The sequence below is a fragment of the Hevea brasiliensis genome, chromosome 9 (genome assembly GCF_030052815.1).
Source record: "Hevea brasiliensis isolate MT/VB/25A 57/8 chromosome 9, ASM3005281v1, whole genome shotgun sequence".
Lineage (NCBI taxonomy): Eukaryota > Viridiplantae > Streptophyta > Magnoliopsida > Malpighiales > Euphorbiaceae > Hevea > Hevea brasiliensis.
The window spans coordinates 403,384-423,352 of record NC_079501.1 but is presented as its reverse complement, the minus strand read 5'-3'; the positions used below and the strand labels follow the sequence as shown (position 1 = coordinate 423,352).

General features: G+C 33.0%; 1 protein-coding gene and 1 pseudogene across 1 annotated transcript; both read right to left on the bottom strand.

Moving 5' to 3' along the window:
• Positions 1-149: 149 nt before the first annotated feature.
• Positions 150-947, bottom strand: LOC110663928 (FCS-Like Zinc finger 3). Its single transcript, XM_021823422.2, has 2 exons — positions 730-947; positions 150-639 (listed from the first exon to the last, which is right to left on the bottom strand). The coding sequence occupies exons 1-2, from the start codon at positions 819-821 to the stop codon at positions 462-464; spliced, it is 270 nt and encodes an 89-aa protein (XP_021679114.1). The 5' UTR covers positions 822-947; the 3' UTR covers positions 150-461.
• Positions 948-4,702: 3,755 nt separating this feature from the next.
• LOC131183402 (ATP synthase subunit delta', mitochondrial-like) lies at positions 4,703-11,814 on the bottom strand (annotated as a pseudogene).
• Between the last annotated feature and the right edge of the window lie 8,155 nt (positions 11,815-19,969).

Here is a 19,969-nt window from a genome sequence, read left to right as displayed (position 1 = left end):
TTATTTATTTTGAAAAGCTTCAATCAATCCATCTTGTCCAAAACTTCATTGCAGCGCATGGGAGGGAAGAAGAAATGGAGAACGGAGAAAGCATCATTTGAAATAGTGACATTATTGTAGTACGTATGTGGAAGCGGAATAAAAAATGGTGGACAAAATAATGGATCGACGCTCTTTTTGATTTCACAGCCTCAGAATTTTCCTTCGGCAATACAAAATATCCATCCACATCCATCTTTATGAACATTTCAACCACCAATTTAAATAAAAAAAGATAATTAAAAAAAAAAAAAAGCGATGGGCCTTGCTTCCTTTCCATCTCTCAAAGCTTAATTAGCCCCCGCCCATCACTCATTACTTCTTTACAGATGAAGAAGAATGAACATCCGCAATTCTTTTACATTGGATTATGAAAATTCTAAATTGGCTTAGCCGCTTGTGGCCTAGTTAATTAGTATTCCTTAAGCAACAACAACTGTGCCTGTCCGTACAGTTTTATTGGGGGAATTCTCCTCTGCCTCCGATTTCCTCAGAGATCTACTAGAAGAAGAGGACAGTTTCCAGTTCTTCTTCTTCCTCGACTCATCCATCTCTATCTGCTCTTGTCTGCACTCTTTGCTACAAAACGGGGTATTCCCTCTGCAAAATTCAATTCCAATTCCAATCAGAAAATAAATTAAAATAGCCAACCAAACAGAGCAGAGAAAAAGGGAACGAGGGCTATCTAACCTGTACATGAAGATGTCAGAGTTGCAACCAAGAGGTTTCCGGCAAAGAAAGCACGCTTCGAGGAAGTAAGGCTCGTGACCGTAGTAAGACATGAGATCGATCTTTTATGTAAAAGAATGAAAGAAAACGATGCCTACAGCTCTGGCGAGCAGAAGTGAAAAGGAGAAGGAGGAGAAAGCAATTCTGGGACGGAGGACAAAACCCAGCAGGGCAGTGGATGTATATAAAGTAGACTTCAAAAGAATCAGGTAGTGGATGGACCACTATGTATAGGTGGTCTACGGCAGCCACGTTCCTTGCTTTAGTATGAAAAATGAATTTGATTGGTCGGAAAGAAAATAAGATAAAAAAAGAATTCCCAGGTAGGGTAAAGTAAATATATTAAAACCAGCGGCCATCTCACGGAATCCAAGGGGTGGTACTGGTTTTCTATTGACGAATGGTATTTAGTGCATGCATCTCTCATCTTTCTGGAAAGTTACTTATTTCTTGACCACTACTACTTACTACTTTTTGTATATTTTATCATTTGGTGCCCTTTTTTCTTTTTTTATAAAGTGGTATTTCTTTTCTAGGACGTTCAAGTTTCTACCTAAAATCAAATTTATTTGCAATCATGCTCCATCTTTGTTTTTCAACATATTAAGTGGGATAAATTAAAATAATATTGAGCTCAAATATGCTTAAATATTTTTTAGCCCTAAATTGTATTAATATATATATATATATTACTTTAAATAAAATATTTTTATTTGATATCTATGATAGAACAGAATTAGTGAACAATTTGAAGCTGAGCTCGTACTATTTCATTTATACTTTGCTAACAGGAATCGAAATATTTTCGGGAAGGGCTTGGTGATTTGTATATAGTCGGAGGAGCAGGATGGCAACTGAAAATTTGATTTCAGTCCCACAGCCAGTGGACCACTTGTCAGTTACTGCCACCGTGGACCTGATGATGAGAGGCCCCACAATCCCATAAACAACAATAAAAACGAACTTGGAGTTGAGTAGATGTAGGCCCCACGACCACCCAATAAAACCAACAAAACGCCATGGAATCTGGGACCCACCTGATGCAACATCAAGCTGGCTCTACTTTCAAGGTCCATGTCTATCGGCCCCACAACCAATTCCCGTGTCCCTCGCTCAAACGTCTCTCTTCACACGTGCGGGCTCATGGGGTTACCACACTAACCAGCGCAACGCTACATCATAAAAGGCTCCATCTACGTGGCAACTCATTACAAAAAGAAATGCTGTCATTTATTGGGAAAGCTCGCGATACTTGAGGTATATCAGATCAACGGTAGAGAAGCTGCCACGACGGGAAATCGATGATGGGCTCAATTATTTGGGTGGTACGGCTGAGAAATTACACAGTAAAAGGGGATAGCATACTATATCATTACTAAAATTAAAATTAAAAAAATTATTTAATTATCAAAATTTTTTAGATTCATTTTATTATTATAGAATAAACTCTATGAAATAATTGATGTTGAGTAAAATTACTGGCGTCTCCCCACACGTCGGAGCATGAGCATGTGGCCTGCTAAAATGACAGTGCTTTCCGTGGTCAAGGAGATATGCCGCGCTCAGACTGGCGTCCGTGGGTACTATTTTTTTTCCGCCATTTTATCATCAGGCTGAATTTGTTTAACAAAGAAAAAATAAAGCTGGAATTTTTTTTTTCCACGGAGTAAGAGGGGGCCGCCGGTACGGATCTTTATAATTTAATTACGTGAAATGACCCATCCAGTTATAAACATTCAACACTGCCTATCAAACAGATTTAAAAGAAAAAACAAATAAATACGCCCTCAATTTTTGATATTGAGATTTTAGATTAAAAAATATTTTTTAAAATATTTATTTTAAAAATTTTATAATTAAAAAAATTAAATAGTAAATTAAGAATAATAACAAATAGACTCTATCTATAATAATATTGTACATCTTGTGCGACTATTTTACTTTTCTAAATTTTCATTTATGCTTTTTAAAATTTACTTAAGCCTGATTTTTAAATATTTATATTTCATTGTTTTTTTTTTTTTTTTGGAACAGCTCATTTATTATGTTATTGATGCATTATTATGAGTAATGGAGCTCGAAGAGTATAAGGGATTTCTTTTGGTAAGAAGAGACATGGATAAAGTGACGGCTCAGCTGTAATGATTAAAGATATGGAAAATAAAAGAATGTTATTTGGGTTAAGAGGAAAAATATTTGGAGAAAAATTATTTTTTTTAATAATAAAATTATAATTTTATCTTTAAATGGTTAAAAGAAAGAAAATATGAAAATATTTTAATAATTTTAAATATTTTTATTTTACTTTCTCTTAATTTGAATAAAAAATATGAGTGAAATCTAACTTTTATTTTTCTTTCAAAATTTTATTTTTTTATTTTTTATTTTTTGATTAAATATAAATAAATAAATAAATAATAAAATTATTTTTCACTCAAATTTTCTTTCTTACCTTATTTTTCTTCAATTCAAACACAATGTTAAAGATACTACTTAAGTTTTTCTTTCTTTTTTTTTTTTTGACTATAGAAGAAGCTAGATGTCAAGCAATATCTTGAAGTAATCTATAAATAATTAATTCGCAAGATGGTTTAGAAAAACACAAAATAGATTTAGAAATTAACAAGAGCCGCCTTTTCTTTTATTTTGGGACTAAAAGGCCCACCACTTCTCAGAGATCTTGCAGTGGTAAATGTGACACATTTTTCTCTTTTTTACTCTTTATTTATTTATATTAAATTTGGCTGCTTTTGGGACATAAGTATCACGTAAGTTTTGGGGCATACACGAGGATGGGTTTATTTTTTCGTTTAGTACTCTCAACTTACATGTTTAACAGAGCTTGATCTATTTTGCATTCACTTTTTTCTAATTTAATAACAAATTTATTTAAAAAATAATTAATTTTTAGAGATATTATGACCAACATAAACTTTAGAATTGTAAAATTTTCAGTAAAAAAAAATTTTAATAATTATTAATATTTTGTATAATATAAGATTTTAATAATTGAAATTTTTAAAAATATTTAAATTAAAATTCATATTTAATATGATAAATTAATTTTTATATAATAAATATAAAAAAAATAAAAATAAAAAAATTATACCACATTATAATTTTTTAATTACATTTATTAAGGGGGTGTTTGGTTTACCTGTTGGGTGTAGCTGATAACTGATGGACACCCAAATAGATAAATTATAGTGTTTGGCAAGCTCAAAAATAGAAATGATAGCTAACAAGAATCGATATGATACCCATCACTGCGGTTTGTATCACTCTATTTTTAGAAATTGCTTTCATCACCGGTGATAGCTGATTTGGTTTTATTTTTTATTTTGACCATATTATCCTTTTTATTTAACTTAAAAATTAATATTATTAGTATTTTAACTTTGTTAAAATATTTTTTATTAATAACATAAAATATAAAATATTTATTTATATCTAAAAACTTAAAATTAATTATAATTTTTTCTATTAACAATAATAATTATTTTATTATTTTATCTATATTTTTAAAATTATTTAATTATCTTAAAAAATAATTATTTTCTTATTTCAATAATAAAATAAATGATATAATATAATAGATTAATAATTATATATTTATTTAAATAATATAATATATTAATTTAATAATTATATATTTAATTTAATAATAAAATAAATAATATAATGTAATAAATTTATAATTTTATATTTATTTAAAAATTAAATAAATTATATGATATATATTCTTATTAGTCATTTCACGTATTAACATCAACAGCTAAATATAATTTTACCAAACACTTAACATAAAACAGCTATCATTAGCTATCGATTATCACCATCATTATGAATATGTATCGCCTAATGCCTATCAACAGATTCAATAGTTAAACCAAACAGGCCCTAAGTTAGGTGATACACAGTTCCAATTTGGGCTTCAGCACAGTGGGCATAATTTGGTGTGCATAGTGCTCTCAACACTAATTGCAGTTCGGCCTGTGAGCGCAGTGTTAAGAGCACTAAGCACATCAACTCCCATTTGGGCTTCAGCTTTCTCCAGATCAGTTGAGGCAGAGCCCTGCTTCTGGTTAAAATCTGCAACTCCCTCTTGCACTAGGCTGGCATCAATTTGATCAAGTGGCGCACCCTCAACAGCAATTATATCTGCAAAAGAGTTTGCGTGGATGAATGCAAAGCCACTGCCAACAAAATACTTTGTCACTTCATTCCCTTCATGCACATATAACACCCCAGGTTTCAACTCTGCAATTGTTGATACTTGTGCAGTAAGAACACCCATTTGCCCTGTTGTTGCATGAGTTATGACCACGTCAACCTGCACAAAGAATTTGAGGAAAGTAACACTTGATGGTCATGAGATATTACCTTTAGCTCTATGATTTTAAGGAGTTTTTCTAACAGATACAATCATACTATAAAGACAGTCACTCAAAGAGAGAGGGAAAATGGCAGGGGAAAGAGAAAAGGAGTGCCACAGTAGAAGTCCGGCAGAAGGGTGCATGATAATAGAAATGCCAAATCAAGCTTGTTTTAGGTCATAAGTAGAATCCCTTTGAAGAAGTAAATTTTACAACAGAAGTCTATATCTGTATTAGGTTCATAGAGTGAACTACAGGAATAAGAAAGGAGTAAAAGGAAACCGTTATGTTCACTTCACATTAGCAGATACTCAATGAGAAGTAAAATAATGTCTGAGAATTTTACGATCAGAATGCGTTGAACAGCAACAGGATTAAGAACTCTCATAAATTCCTATAGTAACTTCCACCAAGCACAGTAATAATACACAAGTATGAAAAAAATTTAGAGCTTGATTGTGGAAATGCACTAGGCATTTACCAATCTCTAACAGTTAATTCTACATGAAATTTAAAACAAGGGTTGCCATTGATTTACCATTGAGTTCATTTCAACACGACTATGTATGAGTCTAACCAACCTAATTCACCAGCTAGATAGAAGAAATTTTCTCCATTCGGCCTGCTTAGAGCAAAATTGCTATAGTATGAGATCAAGATTCAACCATGATACAAAAAACAAGGAAAAAAAAAAAAAAGAAGCTATATTCTAAGTGCTTAGAAAACTCAGCCATAAAATTGTTAAAATGGAATGAAGTAAAAACATCCAAGAAGCTCAAAAATGCAGAAAATAATTCAGATAAGTTGTTTCCTAATCAACTTTTCCTAAATTAATATAGCATTTCTGTCCTAATCAACCAGACAATCAAAGAAGAGGACAAATTTTTATTCACATTGATGGAGACAGAATTAAAGAAAAAAAAAAATAAAACTCAACATTGATTCTAACCCATATTCATCCAATTATAGAATCTCCATATTTGTTTCTCTGTTCCTCGAATTAATCATAAGTTGTTGACATGAATTATAACAATAATTCATAATAATGTTCCAAATTGTTAAGATTGACAATATCTTTAAAAGAAGTTCGAAAATCAATGTAAAATGGTAATATTTTTATTACTATTCTAATCAATAACAACTTCCTTAAAAAGGTTTGCTATTTAAATATTTAATATGACCACTTTTAGCTAAAAGACTTAACTCTTTATATAAATATATCTGATATAAATCTTTATGTAACAAAAATTTATATAATTATACAGATTCATTATTTTCTTTTAATATATTTTTCTATTTCACAAAATAGAAAACTATGCATTCGCGCTGATTCACATTTGTAATCCAATTCACTTACCAATAAAATAAAATGGATTACGCACTCATCTCTTTAGTGGACAACTCAGAAGCATAGGGGAGCACGAAGTTAACGGTGAGTTTTGGAGGGATAGAAAAAGAAATAGGAGGGTGGGACTGCATGAAGTCTTGGGTGACTCTCTATTTGGGATCACTTTCTTCCATGCTCTCGACTAACCTGGAGTCCGTAATCTGAACGTTCAGAATATAAGAGATCTTGACACTTAAACACACACATATTACATATAGACTTTTAAAATTTAAGTTTTTATTTAAAAAAATATATAAATTATTTTTTTATAATTAATATTAACATATAAATATATAATTAAATAATTATTAATACTATATATATATATATATATATATAAAAGCTAAAAACTCAAAATTATTAACTAAAATTTGATACACTTATATTTTTCATTAATTGACAATTGAGATAATTAAAAAATAATAATTTTATTTAAAATTTTCATTTTAATTATAAATTCAATTTTTATGAGACTTGTTACTATAATTAAGAAATAAAAAAACTAATATATTAAAAACTCATATTAAAATATTAAATTCATGCGACATTTTCAACTTTATCAAATATGCTAGAAAATTGTATTTTTATTTTAGAGGTATTCAACTTTTAATTATATTTTTTACTTAATGCGTTTACATTATTTTCTATTATCATGTATATTAAAAAAAATTTTTACTAATTATTTTTTGAGTTAAAAATTGTAATTTTATTTTTAAAAATATTTATTTACAGAATTTCTTATATCTTTATTTTAATTCAAGCAATTATTTTGATTTAAGTCAAATACTATTGATAAATATATGCTAGCTAAAATTTTTGCTAATATATAAAGAAAATAAATAAGTTAATCAATTAAAGTTTACTTAATTTATGTCGAATAAAAAAATAAAAATTTAAATTTAAATTATTATCGAGTAATGTGTAGACAGATGAGATTTTTTTTTTTTTTTTTTAACTTTAACCAAATTATATCAAAATTATGGGTCCACCTTACATATTACTCAAATTTTACTTTTATTTTTTTAAAAGTAGATTTAACTCAATTTAAGTTATTAAAAATTTTAATTTTCTTTTGTAAAATTGTATATTTTAAATTGACTCAAATCGTAAATTAAAAACTTTAATTGTATTTTTTAAAATTACACAGTGAAATTATCTTCTATTTTCAATTAAGATAGCTGATTTTATATTTTCAATTTTTAATTAAAATGTCTCTCTTAGAATAATTAAGTTGATATTCTAATTGCACATTTGAATTGACTTCCTATTTAAGACATAAAATTACATAAATAAGTTAATTTATATCTTAAAGACAGCTAGTTTTCCATTTGTAATTAAGATGGCTTCATCTCCCTTAACACAAGGTCCTATAATCCTTTACCTTCTCTTATTTCTGAGTCTAAAATGAATTGAATAACCTCTGGTTATTGTGTATGGACTTGCAAATAGTAGATAAAAAAGAGATTTTGGTTGTGAAATAGCAGATGGGGAGGAGTCGGTCAAAAAAAAAAGTGAAAGATGGGCGGTATCAATTCATAATTTGTCTAGGAATTGTAACTAATTGAAATTTTGGTTTGATTTAGATTCGATTCTTTACTCAACTCAACTAAGTCTTTATCTCAAAAATTTGAGGTCGGCTATATAGATTTTCTTCCTTCACTCTAAATAATTTTGAGTTAAATCCTTTGAAATGTGTAATGCTTCTAGGTCTTGTTGTACTACTCTCCTCCAAGTCAATTTAAGTTTACCCATTTTTTTTCTTTCTATCCTCTACCTTAATGTACTCTATTTGTCTAACTAGAGCCTCTGTATGTCTACGCTTCACATGACCAAACCACATCAATATCCCTTCTCTCAATTTATTCTCAATTGGTACTACTTATACTTTTTCTCTAATCCACATTATAAGATGTGACGAAATTTTTACGCTGATTGTCACCTACCACAACTCTCCTCCTTTATCCTAACTTGAAACCGGTTAAGCGTAAACTACTTAAACGGAGTTGATTTGATTCTTTTCTATTTTATTTTAATTTGATTTAATTATTTAATACTTTGATTTCATCTCAGTTCTTTGCGATTCTGATTTAAATTTTAATTTTTTAAATAATTTTATGTATTTATTTTTACTAAAAAAAATACTCAAATTGCCATTTAACCTTTACAATTAGTTATATATATATATATATATATATATATATATATATATATATATATATATATATATATATATATATCATGTAACATGCATTTTAACTATTTAAATATATAATATTTAATTATAATATACATATATAATTAAACATATTAATATAATATAGTGATACAAGTATATTACATAATATACCTTTTAACTATTTCTTACTCATATAATATTAATACCTATGAAGTACACCACTACATATATTAAGAATTAAATATATTATATAATATATTAGTACACTTTAAAATTAAAAATTATAAAATAATTTAATTTATTTATATTTAAAATTATTAAGAAAACAAAGAGAAATAAAAAATAATATTAAATTATATATAATACACCATTATAATATATATATATATATATATATATATATATATAATCTCAATTGCATATAAACGTATATATTTAACATGAAATTTATAAATTTTAATTTATAAAATTAAAAATTTAAACAATTAAAATTTTTAATTTTTTCACATCAGGGACTATTTGTTGATGAATCAAAACCTCACTAATTATTTTGTTTCATATTGAAATTTATAAATAATTGACATTTTGATTTTTTTTAATTGATTCTAATTTGGATATAAAATTGGATAGAGAGACTAATTATAGGTTTTTTAAAATATTAATGATTAAATAGGTGAGTTTTAAAAATATATAGACTAATATGTAGATTTAATAAATCTTAGAATTAATCTATAAGTTTTATCAAATCTTAAAAATTAAATTATTACAGATATAAAATATAGTAAATGACATTTTTATTATTTTTGCTAAGACTAATAGTGTCACGACCCAACCTATGGGCCGGACCGGCACTAGGACCTGGGCCAGCCTAAAGCCCCCGAGGCCCGTAGTAAGCATAACTGTTCATTAACCCAACTCTAAGGCCCATTTGGGCCCTATTTCAAGAAATCAACCGGACAGAGTCCGACCATAAAGTGAACCTTTCAACGGGGAGTTTTTGACTCACCCGACCTGTAAACAAAATATATCATCAATTGGGGAGCTCAGCTCACCCTCCACATACTCATATCATCATAAAAATAAATGGAGCTCAGCTCCCTCATCCAGTCCATCAAACATGCATATAATAATTTTACAGGTCCACAATAATAATTTAGTTTACAGACCCAAATCAAATAAACATTTCTAACACATGCGGAAATTCTAGGAGTAAATAAAATTACACAAATATTGATAAACAACCTGCGAGGAAAGGAAGCAGGTTAACCTCAAAAATATCCTCCTGTGGCCTGGAAAAATATTGAACAGGAGTGAGCATTCGACTCAGAGAGTAAAATATCAATTTTAACCATAATCTCTATAACTATCTAAAACTAATGCAACCTGTGGAATGAAATGCAACATCAGCAATAAATTCACATCATAGCATCAAAAAGGTAATTTGGAGCACTCACGCACCCTGTAGCATCAATCATAATATATGGGAGCTGATCCCCTATACAGCTCTCTTAAATCCAACCTGGTGCCAGCGAAGAACTCAGCTCGGACTTCCACTTAATAACCAAATCGAGGGTCCCAGCGAAGAACTCAAGCCGTGACTACCCCTCGAAGGATCGGGTCCCAGCGAAGAACTCAAGCCGTGACTACCCGTCCTATCCATAGTCCACACCACATCACACGCACGCCAACGCACACACACTGCTCCAAATTACCGCAACAACATTCATGGCACTTTAACAGTTATCAATGCAACATAAATCGTGCCTAGAGTTTTTACTACATAAATATATGCATATAAGTGATGCATGGGCATGCTGAACATATAATAATATCGAAATTACAATTAAAATTAATATTTTACTCACAGACTTGACGACAATCACTGTGGCGGCTGGGCGGAGGAAGAAGGTTGTCCCGGCTCACCTGACAATTTTATTACAATCATTTAATAGATTTGACTCAATACAAACAAAGAAAAAGACCAATACGTCCTAAGTCGTGCCGAAAATCCGGCAGAGTCTCCCCTATATCTAGGACCTACCCAACCTGTAAAAGGGCTCAAAACACACTTCTATATCCACAATCCATATATCCACAACTCAATCACATCACACAGCCCCTCCTGGGCCCATCAAATCAATCATCCATCACAATATGTAAAATTTCAATTTAGTCCTTATAATTGATCATTTTTACAAAAACTGCTCAAATAAGCTCTAAAAATTATAAAACTCTGCCCCGCGGTCCTTAGAAATATTACTAAGCTATTGCAAAAAGAATCGTAATTTTCTAAGCTACCACGAAAATTTTATGGATTTTTAATCCTATTTAAGCACTAGAAAATTATGAAAAAAGCAAGGTTCGGGTTTACCTTTGCCGATTCTGACTTCGGGAACGTGCTCGGGATGCTTAACAATGGTGGGGTAGCCAAAATCTCGATCCAATTCGGAGACTTTTCCTAGTGGTTTGTTCGGCGGAAATTCAGCATCCGGACAACTGTCGAATTTCCGCGAATTGAGGATACCTACACGAAGCCCAATAATAAGATATAAAAAATCAGGGGTGTTACAAATAGTGACTTAATTGTGATAATAATAGCAATGACTAAACTGCAGGTTTAATAAAGTACATGATTACACATTTAAAAATATAAAGACTAATATATAGATTTCGTGCTAAACTCTTCCACTTGTTGGCTCCTCCACAAAACCTTAACCATAGGGATCTGTTTTGATCTTAGCTGTCTCACTTGGTAGTCTACTATGGCTACAGGTTGCTCCTCAAATGTCAAGTTCTCTTTTAGCTCTATTACATCTGGTTGTAGTACATGAGAAGGATCTGGAATGTATTTCCTGAGCATGGAGATGTGAAACACGGGATGAACGTGAGAAAGGTTGGGTGGTAGCTCCAACCGGTAGGCAACTGCTCCAACTCTATCAGTAACCTCAAAAGGTCCAATATACGGAGGTGCCAACTTGCCCTTCTTTCCAAATCTCATGACTCCCTTCATCGGAGAAACCTTCAGGAATACATAGTCGCCTACTGCAAACTCCATATCCCTCCGTCTGGGGTCTGCATAACTCTTCTGCCTACTGAAAGCTGTTTTCAATCGTTCCCTGATTAAAGGAACTATCTCTGAAGTGTACTGCACTAGGTCTATATCATGCACCTTCGCTTCTCCCATTTCTGTCCAACACAGAGGAGACCTACACTTTCTTCCATATAGTGCCTCATAGGGTACCATCCCTATGCTGGAATGGTAACTGTTGTTGTAGGCAAACTCCACCAAAGCTAGCTGATCATCCCATTGACCTCCAAAATCCAAAACACTCATGCGAAGCATGTCTTCCAGTGTTTGGATTGTCCTTTCGGACTGTCCGTCTGTCTGAGGGTGGAAAGCCGTACTGAAGTTCAACTGTGTGCCAAGTGCCTCCTGCAACTTTCTCCAAAATCGAGAAGTGAACTGGGGCCCTCTGTCAGATATTATGGAAGCTGGAACTCCATGCAATCTGACGATTTCTCGAATATAGAGTCGGGCGTACTGTGCAACAGAATATGTAGTCTTCACAGGCAAGAAATGAGCTGATTGGTTAGGCGGTCTACAATTACCCATATCGAATCATATCCTCGCGTGGTACGAGGCAACCCAGTCACAAAATCCATAGAAATCATTTCCCACTTCCATTACGGGATAGGGAGCTCTTGCAACTTCACGGCGGTCTCGTGTTCAAACTTCACCTTCGACAAGTCAAGCACTTGGACACAAAGTCTGCTATGTCTCTCTTCATGCCATTCCACCAATAGCTATCTTTCACATCATGGTACATCTTGGTGGAACACAGGTGGACATTATGCAGTGTATAGTGTGCCTCGCATGATTTCATTTACGAGATTGTCCACATCGGGCACACATATCCTAGAACCTTGCACTAGGGCACCATCATTGGCAAATCCAAACTCACCACCTTCACCTTCTTTGTACTCTTTCTATGATCTTCATTAATTGTTGGTCTCGTCTTTGGAAAATCTAACTCTGTCCCGTAAGTTTGGCCTCACTAAAAAATGAGCCAACAATACCCCCTCATCTGAAAAATCTAGGATTAAACCTTGATCCATCAACTCATGTACTTTCTGAATCAACGGTCTCTTCTCTGCTGAAATGTGCGCCAAAGCGCGGAAGATTTTACGCTTAAAGCATCTGCTACTACATTGGCCTTCCCAGGTGGTGCTGGATGGTGCAATCATAGTCTTCGTAAGCTCCATCCATCTCCTCTGTCTCAAGTTTAAATCCCTCTGTTGGAAGATGTACTTCAAACTCTTATGGTCGGTGTATATCTCGCACACTTCACCATACAGGTAGTGTCTCCAGATTTTTAGTGCAAAGACTACAACCGCCATTTCCAAATCAAAGGTCGGATAGTTACCTTATGCCTCTTGGTGCCTTGAAGCATAAGCCACTACTTTTCCATTCCACATCAAAACACACCCTAGGCCAACTCTGGGCGTCCACGATTACCACGGTATATCCTTCACCGCTCATAGGTAGTGTTAACAGGCGGTGGTTAGACACTCCTTATCCTCGTTATTATAACTGACTCTATCGAGCTCTCTTCCTGTCCTTTGCATCTTATCCACTTCCCTTTTCCTATTTTTGGTATTGTTGGTATCTTTTCAACCTGCTGTACTTATTCCTTAATTTTAGTCCTATCTCATCCTTACACCTTTTCCTTCAAAGACGTCTATCCCACCATCAACTTTAACTTTCTTTTTATTTCTTAGTCTTATCTTGATTACTAGTTCCATTACTTCGAAAATTCTAACCTTACGGCTTACTCCTGCCAGCACATTCTTCACCTTTTGTAACACTTATAATTAACCATAGAAAATTTGTTTTTGTAACCCCTTTCCCAACTTAACTATCAGAACATTATCATTCCCTACCAGCCTTAGTAGGAAATTGCTTATCCTGGATGGATAGGAGCTCCAGAAACTATAAGTTCCATCTGAACTAACACGGCCGTGGGAAATGTGTGTCATGCCTTAATTCTAAATAAGATACTTCACGTGTTTATTCTCTTTAATATAATCACATATACTGCCCACAACTTTCCAAACTTCAACCTCAAATTACCCATTAGCAATAATTTCATCTATTGAAACTCATCCACAATTAGTATTTCCTCTAGCTTATAGTTTAAAACAGTTGCAAGCCTTAGTAGCTAACTCAATTTAACTCCTGTCATTACTCTGTTTGTCCTTTCATACTTAATACTAGGTATGCACTTACTGTCATTCTCATATCAGGAAATTATGTATGAATTTGTGCCTACCAAACTCTCAATAACTAGGTCTCCTTGACTCAGTTTCTGTTCCTTATATAACCTTCTAGAACCAAAAGCACAAGCTAAACTTGAAAAGAAAGAAAATATCCTCTTATATTCAACTACACCCGATTGTCATATTATAACGTTTCACCTAAGTTTCTTTGTCTTTCTCTCCAAATTTCATCATCTCCTAGCACAATTATGCTCTACCTATAAGGTATCATCTGCATGAACCCTTTACCGTACCATTTTCCTTCTTGACATAATATTTTATAATTTATTAACTTTACTTATACTCGACCTATGATTCATATCTATCATCGTTTTTATTGTGCCCTTAACTTTTGTTGATTCCTGAAAGATTTCTCTCGCTAATAAATTCTTCCAACACAAATTCCACCCTTATCTAGGGTCATTAATTTGATCCTTGAACTTTCTAGTGATTTATAACCATCCAGACTTGTCACTTTTCGTTCTACCCCTACTATTGTCCTGTTGTTATTGCTTCACTACAAAGTGATTCTGTTGATCACACTAAAAATGTTTGCCTGACATTCATAACGAACCTCTAACTACCTTCTCACTATCTCAAAAGTCTAACCTAAAACCTATGTGTCATTATCTATCATTCTTTTCCTCTCATCATACCTATTTGATCCCTTAGACTGACTTTTATTCAACTTACTGCTTACTAACTTCTCTTTCTCTACCTATTTAGGTAGTCCGCAATACCATCGCACACCTTCTAACATTTACTCATTATTATTGCATTCCATACCTCCATCACTTTTCTCACTAATGTGGTCCCATTTTGAGTTTTCCATCCTTGTCATTCTCCTTGTCAAGAATAACACTTAGCCTATCCTATATCTTAACTTTGTTCCTTTTATTATGCGCTCTTTAGGTTGTCCTTTCATTTATTTCCTTTGTCTTACCCAAAATAGAACTTGACTATTCTATCCCTGGTTCCATTCTTTTTCCTAACATAATAGCTGTACTTGCTAACTATATCTTTCAGAGTCTCTATCGCGTTATCATATGTCTGTGCTACTCAGATTTGGTCCTTTGACCACTCTAACTAGCACTTCCACTAGCATTTAGATTATATTGCATCTGCAATCAATTGTCCAAACTTTCATTCAGCACTTTCTTTGTCCATTGGCCTTCTGTGATTTATCTTCGCTAATTTATTACTCTTAACACTATTATAATTAGATTATACTATTGTTTTGAATAATTTGAAATTAGAAAGGAACTCAACAAATTACAGTCATACTTTTATTGTATGATCTCTATTCTTATCCTTTAGCTTACATAATACCCTTACTACCTCGAGAACTAATTTTGCAGTAATTTTATTATTATTATTATTATTATTATTATTATTTTCCATGTTTACTCAACTAGCCAAAACTTAAGATTCCGGGCACCCAAACCTGTCATCCAATTCAAAGGATTTACATCCATCATTATCTGATTATATATGATTCCTATAATGGAACTTGTATCCTCTCCGGATACAGAGCCAACTACTCTCTACCATACTCTACAGTCCATCTGGACACTATTCCATAAGTCATCATTATCATTAATAACCTTGATCCATTATGAATAGATAGGACTATATCCTAACTTGCTGCAACAAAGGTACTACATCTGCCACCTTGCCAGAACCATGTCAAGTTAATGACTCTTTTATCATATCATAGCTCTATAAATCATCAATTCATAGTTTCGACCTTCTATAGGTAGTAGAGTTGTATTTTATTCCATACTGATACACACAAGGTATACTATTCTCACTCTATAAGTGTCACCTTTACTTTGCAACTAGTCAAAACCTGCAGTGCGATGGCAACTCTTGATGTAACTCTAGCTCATCTTTGGGAGTAATCGAGTCATGACTCTAGTTATCACCCAAGCTGTGACCTTTCAATATTTTAACTCTAGACTCTTAACCAAGAGTTCCCAACTCCTCTGCAAATCTGAGAACTGCATTGCGCATAAGCTATACCAAAGCGAAGCCATCTCAAACACCCTCATTATGGAGCACCATGGGGATGCACGCGACTCTACACAATAATCTCATGTCGATCAGTAATCTGCGACTTACGGAGGCGGACATCGAGAACATTGTATAGTTACTACGATACGTCCTGACAGACTAGGTCTCCTAATTTCTTATCTCTCCTGAATCTTCTATTATCACAAACTTATTTTGACCGGGTCATCTACTGATGACTGCCAGTAGTGGTATCCTCATCCTTATCTAAGGCAACCGTACTTTTAAGACTCACTTTTATGTACTCGTGCCTTACACGAAATGGGCACACCATTTAAACCCATACTGACAAAAATATAACATTTCTTGGAGTACGTATCCTCATGATAGACCTCACATGTCTACTAACTCTATTTCACATTTCTATGTACTCCACGAAAACCAAGACACTAACTGAGGTAATCTTATATTTCCCGAGGTAATACATAGAATCTAGAAACAAAGAATTACAGGAAAAGACGAAACAGAATCCTATACTCCGCATGTGACTCCTAGTAGACTCTTCCCAACACTTAGATGATTTTTCCCTATGAATCTGGAGCCTAAGCTCTGATACCACATTTGTCACGACCCAACCTATGGGCCGGACCGGCACTAGGACCTGGGCCAGCCTAAAGCCCCCGAGGCCCGTAGTAAGCCTAACTGTTCATTAACCCAACTCTAAGGCCCATTTGGGCCCAATTTCAAGAAATCAACCAGACAGAGTCCGACCATAAAGTGGACCTTTCAACGGGGAGTTTTTGACTCACCCAACCTGTAAACAAAATATATCATCAATTGGGGAGCTCAGCTCACCCTCCACATACTCATATCATTATAAAAATAAATGGAGCTCAGCTCCCTCATCCAGTCCATCAAACATGCATATAATAATTTTACAGGTCCACAATAATAATTTAGTTTACAGACCCAAATCAAATAAACATTTCTAACACATGCGGAAATTCTAGGAGTAAATAAAATTACACAAATATTGATAAACAACCTGCGAGGAAAGGAAGCAGGTTAACCTCAAAAATATCCTCCTGTGGCCTGGAAAAATATTGAACAGGAGTGAGCGTTCGACTCAGAGAGTAAAATATCAATTTTAACCATAATCTCTATAACTATCTAAAACTAATGCAACCTGTGGAATGAAATGCAACATCAGCAATAAATTCACATCATAGCATCAAAAAGGTAATTTGGAGCACTCACGCACCCTGTAGCATCAATCATAATATATGGAGTGATCCTATCTGACTCTCTTAAATCCAACACGGTGCGTGAAGAACTCATTTCGGACTTCCACTTAATAACCAAATCGAGGGTCCCAACGAAGAACTCAAGCCGTGACTACCCCTCGAAGGATCGGGTCAATGAAGAACTGCCGTGACTACCCGTCCTATCCATAGTCCACACCACATCACACGCACGCCAACGCACGCACACTGCTCCAAATTACCGCAACAACATTCATGGCACTTTAACAGTTATCAATGCAACATAAATCGTTCCTAGAGTTTTTACTACATAAATATATGCATATAAGTGATGCATGGGCATGCTGAACATATAATAATATCGAAATTACAATTAAAATTAATATTTTACTCACAGACTTGACGACAATCACTGTGTCGGCTGGGCGGAGGAAGAAGGTTGTCCCGGCTCACCTGACAATTTTATTACAATCATTTAATAAATTTGACTCAATACAAACAAAGAAAAAGACCAATACGTCCTAAGTCGTGCCGAAAATCCGGCAGAGTCTCCCCTATACCTAGGACCTACCCAACCTGTAAAAGGGCTCAAAACACACTTCTATATCCACAATCCATATATCCACAACTCAATCACATCACACAGCCCCTCCTGGGCCCATCAAATCAATCATCCATCACAATATGTAAAATTTCAATTTAGTCCTTATAATTGATCATTTTTGCAAAAACTGCTCAAATAAGCTCTAAAAATTATAAAACTCTGCCCCGCGGTCCTTAGAAATATTACTAAGCTATTGCAAAAAGAATCGTAATTTTCTAAGCTACCACGAATATTTTATGGATTTTTAATCCTATTTAAGCACTAGAAAATTACGAAAAAGCAAGGTTCGGGTTTACCTTTGCCGATTCCGACTTCGGGAACGTGCTCGGGATGCCTAACAATGGTGGGGTAGCCAAAATCTCGATCCAATTCGGAGACTTTTCCGGTAGCTGGTCTGTCTGGCCGGAAATTCACAGATCCGGACAACTGTCGAATTTTCGCGAATTGAGGATACCTACACGAAGCCCAATAATAATATATAAAAAATCAGGGGTGTTACAAATAGTGACTTAATTGTGATAATAATAGCAACGACTAAACTGCAGGTTTATTAGAATGTCAATGATTAAATAAATAGTTTTAAAAATATAAAGACTAATATATAGATTTTACTAAACTTTTTATACTAAATTGTAATTTAATCAAAATATTATAACGAGCTTGACTAATAGAAAATCTCAAAATACTTAAGTAAAATATTTCAATCATTGACATAATTAAATGTTAATGTCTTTTTTTTATTAAATCATTGGAAAACTAGTCATTAATTGTAATAAATAAATAAATAAATAAATATATATATATATATATATATATATATATATATATATATATATATATATATATATATTTCAATTTGCTCATGCCAAGGCTAGAGTTTTTTTTTTAACCTACTCGCATCAAACTCTTAACTTGGGAGCCTGAACCAGTTTTAGTTGTCGTTTGATTCTATACTGAACAGTGAAGATGAGTTTCAACTAGTGTCTTAAATTGATTCGATGTAAATGATACTCGTGCTTTCTGAGAAGGTTGGAAATTATAAGATACTCTCTAGCATTAAGTAATGTCTATTTACATATGAATTACTAATAATTTTAATGAATAATCACATTAAATTGTAATATAATAATTTTGTGCAAGGTTTTTCAAGTGATTAATTGTGTAGACTGGTTTCATCACCTCCTGGACTTTTTCTCTCATCATGACTAGATTGTCTACTTTGTATGTTGGAATATATGGAAAGCAAGAAATGCAGCCATATTTGAGTCAACTAATCTAAATCTGTGATAACTTTTAAAAGGGCACAAAATGCCCTTGAAGAGATGCAAAATGTGGAGTCTCCGCAAGTGCATTCTCTGTTTACTTCTTATGCTAAATCTAACGATAGGTAGGGATCTTGGTCTCCTCTAGCTGCTGGTTCTATTAAGTTTAATATCGATGCATCTTTTGATTATAAGTTTACAGGTTTTGGTGTGGTGATGCGAAATGCTGTAGGTTGTCTTATTGATGGACGTGCTGCTTCCTTTCTCTGCTCTTCAACTCTTGCAGTTGAAGGATTTGCAATTAGAGCAGCTTTAAATTTTCCTATAAGTCGAGACTTAAATTCCTACACTTTGAAATCTGACTCCCTATAGATTGTTAAGTTATCTTTTTAATTTTTTCCCTTTCAGCTTCTTGGGAAGTTGAAGCCATCATTCATGATTTTAGAGTTGCTTTGTTAAACTATCCTAGTTTACTTCATTGTTATGTTCTTAGAGCAGGCGTGCAGATTGGGTAACAAATATTGTGAGGGAAGGTGCTTTTAGTTCTGGTTTGATTTCCCATTCTCACCCCACAACTTGAATGCTTGTTAGTGTTGGATAGTTTGTTCCCAGCTTCCTTTTGAATGAAAAGGCTGTCCCTCTTATAAAAAAAAAAAAAAAAAAAAAAATTGTGTCAATAATGGATTTGGGGTATTTGTACATAATTAATAATTTGTCATAATAGGTTTCTCGATAAGTATCTTGTAACACCCTAAATTTTAAATATATTATTTTGTGAGTAATATTAATATTTTTATTTTATTTAAAT

Bases quoted from the DNA above. Each gene is read 5' to 3' on its own strand.
- LOC110663928 (XM_021823422.2), bottom strand. From the start codon at position 821: ATGTCTTACTACGGTCACGAGCCTTACTTCCTCGAAGCGTGCTTTCTT. The intron at 640-729 runs GTTAGATAGCCC...TGAATTTTGCAG, and splicing joins TCTGACATCTTCATGTACAG to AGGGAATACCCCGTTTTGTA.